General features: G+C 38.6%; 1 protein-coding gene across 3 annotated transcripts in view; it reads right to left on the bottom strand.

The window, feature by feature from the left end:
* Positions 1 to 232: 232 nt before the first annotated feature.
* The window catches only part of MTOR (mechanistic target of rapamycin kinase), a 64,995-nt gene continuing 49,600 nt past the window's right edge, over positions 233 to 15,627 (bottom strand). For all 3 annotated transcript variants that reach the window (XM_032201317.1, XM_032201318.1, XM_032201316.1), the window contains exons 38-58: positions 14,771 to 14,888; positions 13,808 to 14,014; positions 13,107 to 13,207; positions 12,744 to 12,840; positions 12,011 to 12,109; positions 11,297 to 11,419; positions 10,513 to 10,695; positions 9,729 to 9,863; positions 9,255 to 9,429; positions 8,852 to 8,987; positions 8,113 to 8,260; positions 7,297 to 7,419; positions 6,761 to 6,843; positions 5,153 to 5,225; positions 4,575 to 4,649; positions 3,932 to 4,067; positions 3,558 to 3,623; positions 2,785 to 2,865; positions 2,403 to 2,483; positions 1,785 to 1,890; positions 233 to 1,208 (exon numbers count right to left, since the gene is read on the bottom strand). In XM_032201317.1, the coding sequence (XP_032057208.1) occupies positions 1,193 to 1,208; positions 1,785 to 1,890; positions 2,403 to 2,483; positions 2,785 to 2,865; positions 3,558 to 3,623; positions 3,932 to 4,067; positions 4,575 to 4,649; positions 5,153 to 5,225; positions 6,761 to 6,843; positions 7,297 to 7,419; positions 8,113 to 8,260; positions 8,852 to 8,987; positions 9,255 to 9,429; positions 9,729 to 9,863; positions 10,513 to 10,695; positions 11,297 to 11,419; positions 12,011 to 12,109; positions 12,744 to 12,840; positions 13,107 to 13,207; positions 13,808 to 14,014; positions 14,771 to 14,888 (2,362 nt within the window). In that variant the 3' untranslated portion in view covers positions 233 to 1,192. The remainder of the gene's footprint in view (positions 1,209 to 1,784; positions 1,891 to 2,402; positions 2,484 to 2,784; positions 2,866 to 3,557; positions 3,624 to 3,931; positions 4,068 to 4,574; positions 4,650 to 5,152; positions 5,226 to 6,760; positions 6,844 to 7,296; positions 7,420 to 8,112; positions 8,261 to 8,851; positions 8,988 to 9,254; positions 9,430 to 9,728; positions 9,864 to 10,512; positions 10,696 to 11,296; positions 11,420 to 12,010; positions 12,110 to 12,743; positions 12,841 to 13,106; positions 13,208 to 13,807; positions 14,015 to 14,770; positions 14,889 to 15,627) is intronic.

The following is a 15,627-nucleotide window of genomic DNA, read 5'->3' as shown; positions in this document are numbered from 1 at the left end:
GGGGAAGGGGGCGACCGCCGGAGGCTTTCCAGTCCCGTTTCTTCCCACAGCTGACGGCCACCACTCTTTAATTTTGCCTCCAGCTGCCGGAAAAAGTGAAAGTTATCCAAACCCCTGACCTGCTGCAGAAACTGTCGTTCCAGGAAGCATTTTCGTTCAGGAAAATCTTCCTCTGCTTTCCCGTCTTTGCCTAAAAGTTTCTTACGAATAAACAAGAAGAGTCAAATGTTTCTAGGTTTTGGTGTAATTTATTGGCACAAAAATATTCAAATACAACATGGCATCTAAACATGGCTACTCTGTTGTATTTTGTGCATTGTTTTTAATATGTTTTATTCATAAATCATAACTTTATCTTCACCCTCACATTTAATAACCATTTTCTGTTTCAAGTTATGACCAGCTCTCCCCCCTTCTGCCTCCTATGCCGATTATTAATTTGCCCTAGTTATTTCCTGATACTGATTTTTAATCCGGACACTGTGCGAAGCTCCCAAGTGGTATTTCATTTATACCCTGCACCCAGTTTGCCACCGAGCAGTCTGCACAGAGGCACCCGATTTTGCTCAGCTCAAGGTCTTAAATTCTTATGTCTGCACCAAAATCCAGTTCTAGTCTGAGACAGGACTCCTGCACTAATGTAATAAGCAGATAAACAGTTTCCAATTTGGGGATAAGAATCGAGTTTGAAAACAAGGTAACAGGATGAAACAAATTCTGCTTCTCTTCCCTCTCCACTTATCCAGCACAGCCCCAGAACAAAATGAAACCTCCTGCAAAACTGCACTGAGCTCACTGCAGTCACATCAATACGACTGATAAGGGCAGTAATTAATCTCCAACTGACTTAGTTACATTGCAAAGTGAGTCAAAACCCGTATATAGTTATATTCAATGGATCACCAGTTCCCCAAAGACCAAGTGGAGCCATAGACATCTGTGGTACAATCAGTCTTCACTGTCCTGGAAACCCAAATCAAGTGTTGTGTTTCAGACAGCTTGTGTTTTTCCAACAGCAGCTATAAATTGGCTTAAACCAACTTTTAATATACAATAACTCTTTACATTTACATTTCAAAATATTTGACAAAGGCTGTATATCAGTCCAACGTTCAGTTTGTGTCTGTAGAAGAGCAAATTGGAGTGCAAAAGCCTCCAGAATAAAAGGCTGTGGATACTTTGGAATCTTCTGTTACCAGAAAGGACACCTAAAGAAAACAAAGATATTGTAGTAATGCTGAGTTGCACACAGTTTCACAACACTGAGAAGGACTGAGATTGCCAAGGTACCTTTTTAAAGACATATTATAGGAAAAGTTGACAAGCAATCCCCACGCTTCTTTCTAAACTAATGCTTAAAAAAAAACCTAAAAAGGTCTGTTTCCTTAAGCACAGTCCAATATTAACTCTCTCTCAAATGATTTAGTTAAGTATCTGTCATTTTACGCTTTCTTCAGAACATGTGGTTCTTTGCTGTAATCAGCATCAGTGACCAACACAAGCCTTATTTCAAACACTTAAAATACTCAGGCTGATTGCAGTTAAATGTCCTAAAATCCCCATCACTACTCATAAAAAAAAAAAAAAAAATTACTTTCTTATGGTGGACTGTCTATGGGATATCTGTCATAAGCTTGCAAATTTTGCTAGAGCAGATGCAACATGTCAGAAGGCTCCAACACATCACTAAGTACACAAGAAGTGGTATTTTTGTTGGCTGTTCTCTACTCTTGTTATTCATTCCAGAGAAGGTTTTTACAAGGTTAGCTAAATGACAAACTCACCATCCAATGTAGCACTGGCACAGATTCTCATGAGAAGTAGCTTGCTTAATGAGTAATTCTACTTGTGTGGGTACATCAAGGGTTTCATCATGAGAGAAGTCTCGACCTGTGAAATTAAGGTATGAAAAAACATAAATGGAAGTCACAGGTCCTAAATATAAACGGCTTCTGGGTGTCAAGTTAAGGACTGATGGGACTATTACTTCCCTTCCCTTAGTGTATTTAAAATACAAATATTTCCAAAGATGGAGAGCATCTAAAGGCAGAGTCCTGTTTTTGACATTGTGGTTTCTTCCTTCCATCTTATTCAGATAACAGATTAAAAAGTGTTTTCTAACAACAGGTGACTTTCCAGTAGCTGGAATCCTAGTCCCCAATCACTTCAAGTGCATTAATTGGCAGGTGGAGAGTATTTTCACATAAAACTTTGAAAGCCTAAAATTTTTACAACTGAATGCTGCCAACTATAAAGCAGGACAGTAGACTTCCATCAACAATCTATGTTTAAAATATGAATACTAAATATGACTATAACACAAAATATGAACACTAAAAGTAGCACAGATCCATCTCATCAGATTTTACGTGCATCTCACATAAACATAAAAACATGCTCACCAGTGAGTTTATCTCGAACCCTGTTGATAATTTGAATTGCTTTCTTATTTAGAGCTTCTGGCTTCACTAGACCGTCTCCTACTACAAGACAGAAGTTTAAAAAAAAAAAAAAAAAAGAATTAGGACAATCTAAACAATAAAAACATTCTTCTACTGTTACATCTGCCATTCCCAAATACCATTCTGAGAGCTAACAAACCCAAATACCAGTACATTTTCTGTCACCTTTTTTGGAATTGAGAACACAGGTAATTACATTCCTCACCTATGCTGACAAGAAACTGTGTGTGTCCTGTCTCTGGTGACCATATCAGGATCAAGGTGAAATTTCAATATTTAAGAACAATTTCTGCATCAGTGTGAAAACATCAAAGAAACTTACTGAAGGAATGGATGGATTCAGGCACTGTGGTCCCAGTTTTCTTATGGGCTGTCTCACCCAGTTCCACACTGTCCAACATTTCTTTTGATAAATACATGAAAACAAAAACACAAACTTAAAACTGAAAGGCAGGTAAAATAACATATTTTTGGATACATTAATAAAATGGTTTTATCAGCTCCTTTGAATAGTATACTTGATTGTGACAAACTACATTACACATATCTATTGCTAACAGAAATGTATCACAGGAGCAAACATTGTTTTTCCCCTGCTAGTATACTGAAAGACCTGATCCAACCTTTAGGAACATTGCACGAAAGTGTACTTGAAAGATACTTTGAAGTGATACACAATTAACCTGAAACTACGTCAAAAATGTTTATCCATACAACACTCCATATGAAATGTTGCCACTATTTAGTCCAAAAGCAAACTGGTAAGATTCAGTGTAATGAATCTTCAACACTCAGATGACTACTTGCCAAGTTTTGTACACTAAAATTGATTAGATAAGTAAATAACTATCAGATGTCAATTATTTCTTGGATTACATCAGTTTATATGTTCCAGAAGGGTGTTAATTTAACTGTAAAAGAGGATCTCCTCTTTGAGTCAAAGTACTGAACTTGCCACTTCCAGTCCAAAAGCTAATGACAATAAGCTCTTTGTCTACTTTTGAGAAGAAAGAAGACTTCAAATATCTTCCCAGCTTTGTACACTGTCAAAAAGTGCTCCAAACATTTATGATATATAACATCATTTTTACTCACCTACTGACTGACTAGCTGAGTAGGAGTCTGTTCTTGTTCGTGAGCGCTTATTGCCCTTTGTATTTGCTGCAAAAAAAAAAAAAAAAAAAAAAAAAGAGTTGAAAAGTATCAACTAGAATTTGAGTGTTTTGCAGCAAATTTGTGTGTTGCTAAGTTCTGCATCTGTTTAATGGCAGAAGGGTTTTAACCACAATGCTACGTTTACACTACAATCCCTAAAAGCATATGCAGTAAATAGCACTTGCAAACCAACAATTTAATCAGACTGTCCTCGAACTGACACTGGGTTTTAGGCCTCTGGATTTCTTGTATGAATAAAACTTGAATCAGAGTGATGAGTCTCCTGCTGTCAGTGGTTTATCAGAATAACTTACTGTCCATCAGCCTCCAGTTCAATAACGGATCATACACAAAGGCTTCAAGCACAGCCATGACACTGTCCTTATGTTCACGCAGGACTTCCATCACTGTGTGACAGGTGATTCTGTAATTGCCATCAAGGCCTGTCACCTTCAGAAAAGAAAGAAGTGAATCAACCACGCTGCTTTGTTTGCTATACCACTCCAACCCTATTCTTCAGGGAGTAGGGAACAGCTTTTGCTTTGAATTGAAATTCTCTGCTGCCATTCCCTGTTCATTAGGAGAACATGATACATGTTCATTATACTCTGTGCTCCCTTCTGCCATCAAGATGATCGCTGTAAAGTACCATGCTATTGGCTGCATTTGGTTGACACAAATAACTATTTGAAATAAGGAAACTGAGGAAGGCCTGAGAAACTGAAGTGTTTTTTTTTTTCCCCCATCAATGAAAAAGCTGCTTTCCATAGTAACGTATTGTAAAGTCCACAAGAGATATTTTAACTTACAGACAATGCAGCTGAAATATTAACACCTCTCCTTTGTGCAGGATTGCAGAGGTTCAACCCATAACAGTAAATACAGAAGAAAAAAAATATAAATCAGTGCCATTTTCCCTAGGAATAATTCCCTTCATATTAAAGAGGGGATGTATACCTCCATAGCATTTGTCAGCATTCTTGTTAACCTAAAGGGAATCTTCTCAGGGAACTTCTCTCTTGTCATTGCAACCTAAACACGCGATAGAGAATTAATAAATTAGCAGCGAACATATTTAAGAATTAATAAAAGCTTTTTTTCTTGCTTTAACCCTAAAGGTTGTATTACAAACAGAAAATAAGTCCCAGCGTTGTTCTGAGTTTGAACGCATTCTTTAGAGAAGCTGGATAATGAACTAGGTAACATGGAAAGCTTAAACATGTGCCCCTGTTGCTACTGTTAAGCAACAGACTGCCTTGCATCAGCTTAAATTGCTCCAAAAAATTTTATGGAAAATGATGCTAGCACTTCCTTACTTGTTCTGGAGTGGTTAGCTAATCACCAAGACATGCCTCTCAGACAGAGCATCCACTATTTTTGTTTTGCCAGTAGGTAAAGTGAAGCCCATAAAAGAGCCAAACAGCTTGCCCAGGACCACTCTCCAAGGCCAGTTTGTCCTGGGTAACAGATTTATTTCTGTTCCGCCAGAAAATGTGAAATACTACTAAAATTTATGTTGAAATACAAAGGTTTACCTCAAAACAGTCCCCGAAGTCGATATGCAGGATCTTTCCACTCAGCCTATCTAACATCAGATTGGAAGGGTGTCTTTGATAAAGGAGTAGGAGAAAAAGCAGAATGACAGATCATTAAGAAAAAAAAACAGAGTAAATCACAGCTCCAGTCTGAAATGATATTTATCTTCATGAATGAGAACAGCCAGTGACAGCTTTCTTGTCTGAGATCTTCAATCTCAGGGTGAACAGAAGAGCTTCCTGACAGTGCGTCTATCACATTATTTTTGTAATTACTTCTCAGGAGTTAGAGACTGTCTCACCATAGAAGATAAACAACCCACTGGACCAGAGCCATCAGTACAACTCTTGGATATGAACATCTATTTTTCAGTTAGGATAAGTTCTACTTGTTTTATGCTTTTTCATTTTTTTTCAGTATAGAAATATGTAATGAATTATGCTAGAGGTGAAGTAATGCAAACTGGATACCACTAGAAGAGAAGAGAATCAGTCTTGACTAAGAGAAACAAAGACGCTGTTATTCATGTCGACTTATGCCAATTTTGTTTTAATCCAATTTTCAAAGGTTTAAAATTTCATCATCTAAGTCCTTAAGTTCAAAATTTCATCATAAGTGTTTAAGTTCAGGAATAAAACTTATTCATGAAAACATTTGAGGATTTAGCTGTTTTTGCACTACAGACCTTAATTCTAAACTCCATTGTCCTAAAAAATATTTTGGAAATTATGAATCCCCCTTTTGACAGTAAATCACATGCTAAATCCAATATTTGTTCATTTTATTTTTTCCATTTGACAAATTGTTTAAGGTACGTACTTCCATCCAGAAAACATCTGCACTGCAGATCAGAAAAAAAACATCATCTTAAATAATACTCAAAGCCAACATCAACTCTCATTTGTTTTCAGTCTAGAGCAGCCTTTGAGGAGTATTTATTGGGGAATTCATGTGTCTATGACAGCTGCTGTGAGCACACACAGCACTGGAGGTTCCTGCTTCACAGAATATATACCCATCAAGCAAAACAGGCTGCAAAATAAGTAGTGTATTGAACCCATTTGGAGGGGAACTCTGCCACTAAATACTTCTTGAATTTCTTTTTGCTACTTCAGCGAATAAGAACAGATGCTTGATCATAGCACGTCTTTCCTCCTCAGAAATCTGAGTGTATATATGCAGTCATAACAGCTATCACAAAAAAAAAAAATGTCATATGCATGAAGCACAGATAAGCACAAAGATTGGTGGCAAGAGTCAACACTATTTCCATTTTATAGGAAGGATGGAGAAAGATTTCCCATTCTATAAGTGACAGATAAGGCCAAAACTAGAACTTGTGGCTCCTGATATAGTCCTGCACGTATTCTTCTCGGAACAGGAAAAAAACAAAACTCTTATCTGTACTCAAGACACAAAAACCCTACAGCACATTCTGTAGTGTTGGAAATAATGTCAGCACAATTAAGTCTTGAAAGATGGTGTCATTACAACTCAGCAATATCCACACTGAAAGATGTTATCATAAGAACAGATCCAAGGAACAAATTGAGAAGCCTACGCAGCCTTTGCTTTTATTTAAAAGAAGCCTTTGCAATTATACTCACCTGTCCCCAAGGCCCAAAATGTACCCAACCATTGACATCACAGCTAGTGAACGAGTGTAGTTTGTTCTTCTGTCAAACCACACCTACAAGTGGAGACAAAACAGAAAAAGCCAGTCATGCACGTTGTGTTTCAGCTTGTATTTTAAACTCATACATTAACCACTGCATTTTGCACAAAGCTAAACTGTGATATATTTAGGTTTCAATACACTTTGTAACTTGATGGGGTTCAAACGTACTGTGGCCTTGAATTAGATGTCTAAGCCATTACGATAATATATCCCAAGGCTCCTGCTTATTTCTCCCCATACACAGCATATGAAACTTCATTCTCCAGTCTTGTGCTTTCGACCGCACTCTGGCAGTCATTGTGATCTGAGCCCTATAAGGCTTCTTGTCAGGGGACACACATTCTGCAGTGATTCATCTGTAGTTTGTGATGTGTAAATACACCCATCTCTCCCACATTCTGCAGAGAAGGTAATTTCTTATAATGCTGATTGCCAAACACAAGCCAATACATGTGCTGAACTAACCTCTGAGCTTGGACTTTTCAACCACAGCAGTTTGGCTAGGTCATCTCCAGCTGTGTTATTGACAGCATGTTCAAAGACTTCTACTTTCTGCATCAACGTCAGGTGGTCATAATCTGGAGCCATCTGTAATTAAGAAGTGACATTCAGTAACTGAAAAAAATCTTTATAATACACGAATAATTTCAAGATAAACTTGATAAAAACTTGATAAAAAATTATTTGTAGACTGACCAGTATGTTTTCAAAAAACATAGTATGACTACCCAACAGTGAAGAATTCATTTGAAATGGGACAATGAGCGATTTAGCATCCACAAAATAGTCCATAGCCATACTTAATTAAAATACCAGTGAGGTAAATGTTTTGAAAAACATTTTCCAAATGTGTCTTCTGGGCTGGCACACACTTTCCTTTTTGGCAAGCAATTTCAACCTTTCTAGTAATGTTCTGTTTCTCCAGTCTGTCTAATTTTGGCCCTGTTCCTTAGTCACAATGTTTGCAAATGCCAACACCACGGCACCTCCTATAAAGGCATATCATATTCATGCAAAACTCCAAACACATTTTAGTCACCAGATGGTAACAACTTGTGGTCACTGCTAAAACAGGAAAGGAGAAACAGTTGCATTTATGGCCAATGTCACTTCTTGTGTAGTGTTTTAGAACTCTTACCTGATATTCTTGCATTTATTACTGGTACCAACAACAAATCAGAATACAGGTAAAACATGAAAAACATGTGCACCATTATTATGCACTTAGACACCGAGGTCCTAAAAGGATGTACCAAAAAATCTGCTAGCTTCACCCCTTACCCTCAGCATGATGCGATGTTCAATGTTGAGCAGGATCTTTTTCTTCTCTCTGTAGTCTCGGATGAGGGCATGCAGCGTGTCACAGTGGGGAACCCAACCTATCAAGCCTGAATTCGTTGACAGTGGAATAACAGCATATCTCTGGATGCTATAGGAAAAAATGGAGAATCGAAGCTCAAATTGTTGTATGTTACCAGTTGCTACATTTCTACATGATGTTATTTTTTTCCAAACAGACCTGGAACATCCATTTGGAAGGCTTATATGGTTTTCTCTGAAAGACTGCTTTCAGAAGGTACATATTATGTTACCCACAATGACCTATAACTTGCACATGAGGTTTGATATGTTTATGGTTGAAAGACAGTGTACAGAACTGCAACCAGTGACTATTCACCAAGCTATTTAGTGACTATAATAAAAAAAATCCTTGTCAAAAAGACTGCTCTCAGGATCCCTAAGGCAGACCTCAAGCTATCTTGAAATAGGGGTTCTCTTAAAGACAACAACAATTCACAAGATGCAACTTTAATTAAAGAAAACAAACTCCCTCAAGATACATTTCTTCCAAATTTGACTTCTACAAATGTGCACTCTCTCGTGTGCTCAAATCACCTTAGTTACAAGGTTTTCCATTTCATCACAAACCATCTGGTTGTGCCAAAGTTTCCTTGGGAACTGTACGTTTGCTGGATGTCACTTGTGCATAAGCACGTTCAGTGATCATCCTAACACATACCTGAGGTTTTTACGAAGAGAAGTTGGGTCATTTGCTAGCAGAGTGTTGACCAACCCGAAAAGCTGCATCACTCTTTCATCTTGGCGAAGGTCTTCATGACCTTTCAGAAGGAATACAAACTCATGCCCATTGCTTCCTGCAGAAGAATTAATAGGCAAAAGTTTATTGTTGCTGAACAAACATAGAAGAGTAAACGGAAGTGCACCCAACAACTGAGAAATTTGGCAGTCAGACTGACCAGACTACTAAGAAACGCATCAATGGAAAAGTTGGAGAAGTTTTACTTGATATATATATATATATGCATATATACACACATATATACATACACACACACAGTACAACCTAGAAGCAACAACTGTTCAAATACCAGAATAATAAGGAAAAAACTGCTACCTCTTACCCATTAATGTTAGTTTTCTGGGCCGCTGCTTGGAAGTGATGACCTGCAGTGAGGGTGCAATGGACTGGATGCGGATGATGGGCTGGTTGGGGTCATACGTTCCTGGCACTGCCAATTCCAGATCCCGGCACATTAAGAGTTTTGGAGACACATACTGTAGTTCCAAAGAAGTGAGCTACCAAAAACAAATGAAATATAATCCCCCTAAGCATTTCAGTTAAAACTCATTTAAACATCTGAAGAGTTCATGCTGGCAAAGGGCCTAGAACAGTTCAGAGTCAGCTGTCAATACTTCTGTTGCTTGCAGGAAGTGCTCTGTAAGCTGCAAGTTTGTTGCTTATGCAGCTTCTGGGCAAATCACATGCAGTTGTTCCCAGAATACTCAATGTTTTGAATAACCAGGAAACACGAAACAGATCTGTATTGACAACTTGCACTGTGAGACCCACAACTGAACTAAACCTCTCCGCTCACCTGAGGCAGCTGCTTTGAGATACGCCTGAACACATGGTAATAGAGATCCCAAGCCTGGGTTAGGTCCTTGACATTTCCTGATTTCATGTACTTCCTGCACCATTCCTGAGCTTCCATTAGATCTCTGCCATAGGCCTAGAGAGGAGGTGGAAAACAAGAAAAACATTTCTACAGACTACAGTGGAACAGGTGGAGACCAGTTAATACCAACACAGAGCATCACAGTCTTTTTTCAAACTGCATTACAAATACTTGACCCCGCATCTTTATAGCATGTTGGAATTAAAGATCCCGAGATTCCCAGATCTAAGACAGGTGATGAGTTTACGAGGCAAAGTTTCTTACAAATGCACTTCACAATAGGAGGCAACTGAATAGAATCACCCTTTAACAGCAGACTCACAAGCTCAAATGAATTCCTTTTGCCTAGTTGAGAGAGGTCAAGTCTACCATCCATGTTAGAGGTTATCACAAAGCAAAGCAGACTGCAGTTAGAAGAGTCAACTACAAAGCAGTTATATTTTCCAAACCTCAGACACCCAGCTGACCTAAGACTCCAAATATATTTGACTACATATCTGCGTTGCTATTCCAATGTAATACAATAGTCACCCAAAATCATACAGATCCAGAAACAAGCAAAAGTAATGAAATCTGCAGCTAACATAATCAGGCTCAACAGCCTTCCTCTTTCTATTAGATTGCAGTGGTTCTTGGAATTCTTCTGGGGCAGATGGTTGTCCCACCTAATTCTGAGGGCAAACAGAAGTTTATTTGCTGATACCTGATTGAAGGATGTCTCTTTTAAAGTCTGAGGCCCACGCTCCATCATTGCATGAAGTGGTTCCAGCACCTCAAACATTCCCTTGACATTCCTTTCTCCAAAGTATAGGCGAGATGCTTCTTCCAACCCTTCATGCCACATCTCATGCCATAGGATAGCTACTCGGATTAGCTCTTCACTCACCTGTTTTGAGACAGAAGAAAAGATTAAATAGTCAAAAAAATCACTATGAATGCATGCTAACTTAATGAAAAACTACTTTATTTTCTAGTGATTATGAAATAATCGTTGTTGTCAGCTAGAGGGAGCTACAAATACTCCCACAATTCTGCTGTTCCTCTCTGTCCAAGAAGTTGATCAGGCTTTTCTCACTGTATTTGTTGCCTTTGAAATTTTGTATATATTTGTATAACACGGCCTGGAAGCATTACTTTTCACTTATTCATATAAAGTTTTAGCAATTGAATTAAATCACTCTTTCCATGCTATGCTTGTTTTGTTTCCACTTTTCATTAACTAAAAATATCTTTCTGTGAAACAATGATTCTTCATCTATTCCATCTCTATTTGTCAGGAGACAGAAGATCTCAGTGTCTGAATGTTAAGGTTCTTTTTATATTAAATTATTCTCGTTAATTTATACTAATACTATAAGTACTTCCAAATTAAGAAAAAAAAAAACAACAAAACAAAGCCTCTACTTGAACAAAATGAACACTGAACAATCATTTCTGGGTTGTTGTATCTGAAACACAATACATCTCACTGTACACTAAGCACTCACCATCATCGCCTGCTGTACCAGAGTGTTACTGTGCTCACACATGTTTTTCAAGATCTTATTTGCAGCATTGTGGCGAGCGGTGGTTGTGGATTTAGAGGCCACAGTCAAAGGATAGATCAAAGCCTACAAGAGATACAAACCAATAGCATTTTAGAACCATACAGAAGAGATTCATAAATGGAAAGATTAGCAAAACATTAATAGCAGTCTTAGGGGCAGACAAGAGAAAGTAATCTTGCTTCTTGAGAGAGATGGTAGGAACTTGCTATTTGACATCTTCCAACCTGAAAAGCTCAGAAGACTAATTTTCTGAATAGCAGAATGACTTTAAGAGCCTGTATTAAACAGGAAGAACAAAAGACTGCCTTTAGCATTTTGTGATTTTCCACACCGTGGGAAGAATTCAGATAAATCATCTCTGGAGCAGCCTCTTAATAGTCACTTAATTAGATTAGATTTAAGAAGGTGATCTGCGCTATCCAATTTTCTATTAGAAGGAGAGAAGATGCCCTGCTGCATGGCACATCTACCTATTATTTCCATTTTTATTTGAAGAGGGATGAGGTGAAATAGTCCCTCAGAACTGCAACAGCCCCAATTCTCACCTGCTGTGACTTCCACTGCAGGTATCTAGACTCAATGAAATAGAACATACAGAAAAAGCCTTCATTGGCTACAAGTCTAATGAAATTCATCCTCTAAGCCAAAGCTTACCTGAGGATGGTACCGCCCAATATCTGTGAGGAGCTGGTGAATGAGACGTCCTACTAGTGGTCGAGGTGTGTCAATTCTTGCAATGAGCTGAGGGATAACCTAGTGGTAAAAATAAGCAAAAACAAACATCCCTGTCAAATCCTGTGTTCAGTTCACAGGCTGTTCTGCCGTCTGTCAGAGACCTCACAGTCTTTAAAGGAGACAGAGGCCCATCATTCATTTTTGAGATAGAGAATAATACAGCAAAATTCCAACCAGCATCCGAAATGCAGAACGGCTCAGTGAGATGACAAGGATCATGCAAAACTATTATAGGACCTTGATACAGAAGTAAGATGTGTCTTGGAAGGGCAATGTTCAAATAAGAAATTAAGTTGTTTTTACAAGACTCATTCTAGAAATCCATCCTGAAATAGACTCACTGTCTGGATTACAGAGCAGCAGTGTTGTTTTATACTTGATCACCACTGAACGCATATCATTTTTAATTTTAGAATCTTCACTCCCATTCATATGCACTAGTCTACATATAAATACAAAAATGAGTGCAAGAATGTTTCTCCCATGTCTATTCAAGATGTTTGTTAAATCATTTACAAATTGTACTGCAAATACACAGCTCTCAGGACTCACCTACAGAATTGTTTAGCAAAGAATCATGATGCCTAACATGTAACAGATCCCCAAGCTCCTGCTAAAACTATGATTTGCCTTAGTGCTTTGTGTTTCTTACCTGCAGCCACGTATCTATTTGTATTGCCTTGACTCCTTCAACCAAAGCCTCATTCACATCAGGCCAGTGGCCATAATCAAACCACAGAGTAAGGACCCTGAAAAGAAGAAACACATTCATTAGGAATGAAACAACAAAAATAACCAAACATTCCAGTCAAATAACTTCAGACCCATTTCCAAGAAACTCCTCTTCCAGGAACCAAGCACTGGCAGGAGGACAAAGGCTCATCCACCTAACGTATATTTGCTTGGATTAAGCGTTCACTTAGTTTAGCCACAACAAAAACAGCAGAAACAGGTTTTACCTATTCCTAAACCATGTGCCTTTATCAGCTAGATTTCACTCACTTTTATTACATACCTGAGAGTGTCTTGTAGGTTGTTTCCTCGAGACAGAGATATGGATCGGAAGAAACCCTGGACAGCTGGGACTGTGTACATCAAGAGGGTCTTAGATAAATCCTTTTGGAATGAAAATTGCTGCATTAGTTCTACACAGGAATACCAATCCACAGGAATCCTAAAAGTGGAAACAAATCTAATCCATGTTATAGTTGACTTCTGCTTATACCCCTCACAGGCCATGTTGCTCCTGAAGTTTATTTTTGCTTGACAAAGTATATTTACGTTGATCTGCATTTATGTAGATCTTGCAGCATGGGAGGGAACATACTGTGAAATGTTTTTATACTTCAGTTTGTTGGCAAAACTATGACCAGCAAAGAAGTCTAAAAACTACAACTCTGCTATAACTTGTAAGTAAAAGTCTGTCACAAAGGGCTCAGACAGTAGAACTTGTTAACGCACATTGCATCGCCTAGGATAGCCTTCCATGCCTTTGCTCTTTGTTCACATAAAATTTATAGTCATTTGTACTTTTAGTCCTCTTCCCCTATGACTGAGTTAACCTGAGCTTCCTCACTTTTGCTGTAGCTATGAGCATATATACACAGACAACGTCCTCAAACCAGACCTACACAGTAGCTTGCTCCCCACCATAAACCTTTCTCATTTCTGAGCAATAAGTACCAATCTCTTAAGTTAAGCAGGGAAGATGAATACCTCAGTGACTTTCTTCTGCACTGGAGATGGGATGGGACTGTTCTCTGTGCTCTCTGCATCACTCTCACTGTTGCTGCCCTCGGTGTTGGCGCTGGTGATGCTGGCTCCACTGGCATGACGTAGTTTCTTTTTCTCATCTCTGGCCTGGTTCTGATGTTTATAGTGAAGCACTGCTTCAAAGTTCATCACTGCCCAGGCATGCCAGGCCTGCCAAGAGGAGAGAAGAACTTCAACAAAAATCATAAGGATGATGAAACCCTTTCTACAACCTGTACTTTCTAATTATTAGAGATAATAATCCAACCTTTCTGAGTCCACAGACGAGCAGTAAGTAATGCCCTGCAGACAACACGGTGTTCTGCTTTCTCTAATCACTTGTAGTTTTAATTGCCTTATTATCCTAACATCACGGTGAGTTCTTGGCTAAGAGCTTCATGTTGGACATTACAGCATCAAAGGAGCAGAAATTAAATCAGATTACATTCCCATGCTCCTTAATTTTTCAAAGCTTAAAACAAGTAATAATATGCTAGGACTAGGGGAGGTGTAATGGGAGGAGATGCAGGAGATGGCTGCCCCAAAGATCTGGCATCAAATGTTAATTCACAACCTTGAAGTCAAAGGCTCTTTGGAGAATTAGTGACAAGGGTCCTTTCCTAGTTCAAGTACACTGAGTGATATATACAAGATTAATGTTTTTCATTTAGATTATCCTTTCTCCTACATGGTTAACTGACAGGAGAGAAAGTCCCAAAAGGAGGGGTAGAAACTGAACTGTGGCCTAGTTGTACCAGCCAGATAAAATTCAAAAAAAGGATCTCATAATTGCTTTCTTGTTTTTCATATCCTACCCAGAGTAACAAGGCAGATGGTTACAGGCTATCTTCCTTTCTTATGTTATTGGATGTGATCAGATTCACTGATCTCCCTGCAATTGTGCCTGGAACCTTTTTCCTTACTGACCTTGTACCAGTTGCGATCATGCTCTGTTGCAGCACTGTAGTATTGTAAGACTTTGGGGATGGTACTCTCATTAATGCCTTGCAGGTTCAGCTGCCACTCACCCAGTTTCAGGAAACACCTGGTTAAGCAAAAGGATTATTGACTCAGACAGAACCTAGAATGAAAACAAAGTCCGCTGGTTTAAGAGGCAGACTTCTTATCCGAAGTTGGAAAGGTATTCGTTTGGTAAACCCACTCAGTGGGCCTCTTCTACACACAGTGAGCATATGCATGAACACTTAAGGTTCAAAACACCTACATCCTGCTTGTAAGCATGCAGCTAAGTAGGTATTGGTTTCACTTTTAGGAAGCAAGGAAAGGATCAAACTTTGGTCCCCAGTTATAAAATGCATTTCAGAACTAACTAGCAAAAGCATCAAAAGACTTCATTAGTGATGATAAAAGGCACACAGCATATGTGCTGACTAGCTATACTTATCACCATATGAACTAGAATTCTAGAGAGAACACCCACCACCCAGCCAGTGGAAACAGACTGAATGCTCTTCCCCCAAGCCAGAACCCCGTTAAGTCATCCCCTCCCAGAGGAAAGAAAAACAACATATTTTCACTGCAGCAGGGTGTGGCTGTAAAGGTCTGTGCAAGGTTTACTACTTTGCTCCTTCAGACTAAATATCACAGTTACATGGCTGTCCTTTCTAAATTTTGAGTTTTCCAGCAAGCCTTGTGCAAGAAAAATAACTCATTACTAACGTGTCTTCCAGGATAGTTAGTCTGAAAAAGCTAAGATGATGCTATTATCAGGTTTCCATTCTCATAAAATTAAATGAAGTGCATGCGTCCCTTAAAAATAATAA

The sequence above is a fragment of the Aythya fuligula genome, chromosome 21 (genome assembly GCF_009819795.1).
Source record: "Aythya fuligula isolate bAytFul2 chromosome 21, bAytFul2.pri, whole genome shotgun sequence".
In the NCBI taxonomy this organism is placed as follows: domain Eukaryota; kingdom Metazoa; phylum Chordata; class Aves; order Anseriformes; family Anatidae; genus Aythya; species Aythya fuligula.
Note: the sequence above shows the minus strand (reverse complement) of the source record. Positions and strands in the feature narration are given on the sequence as shown.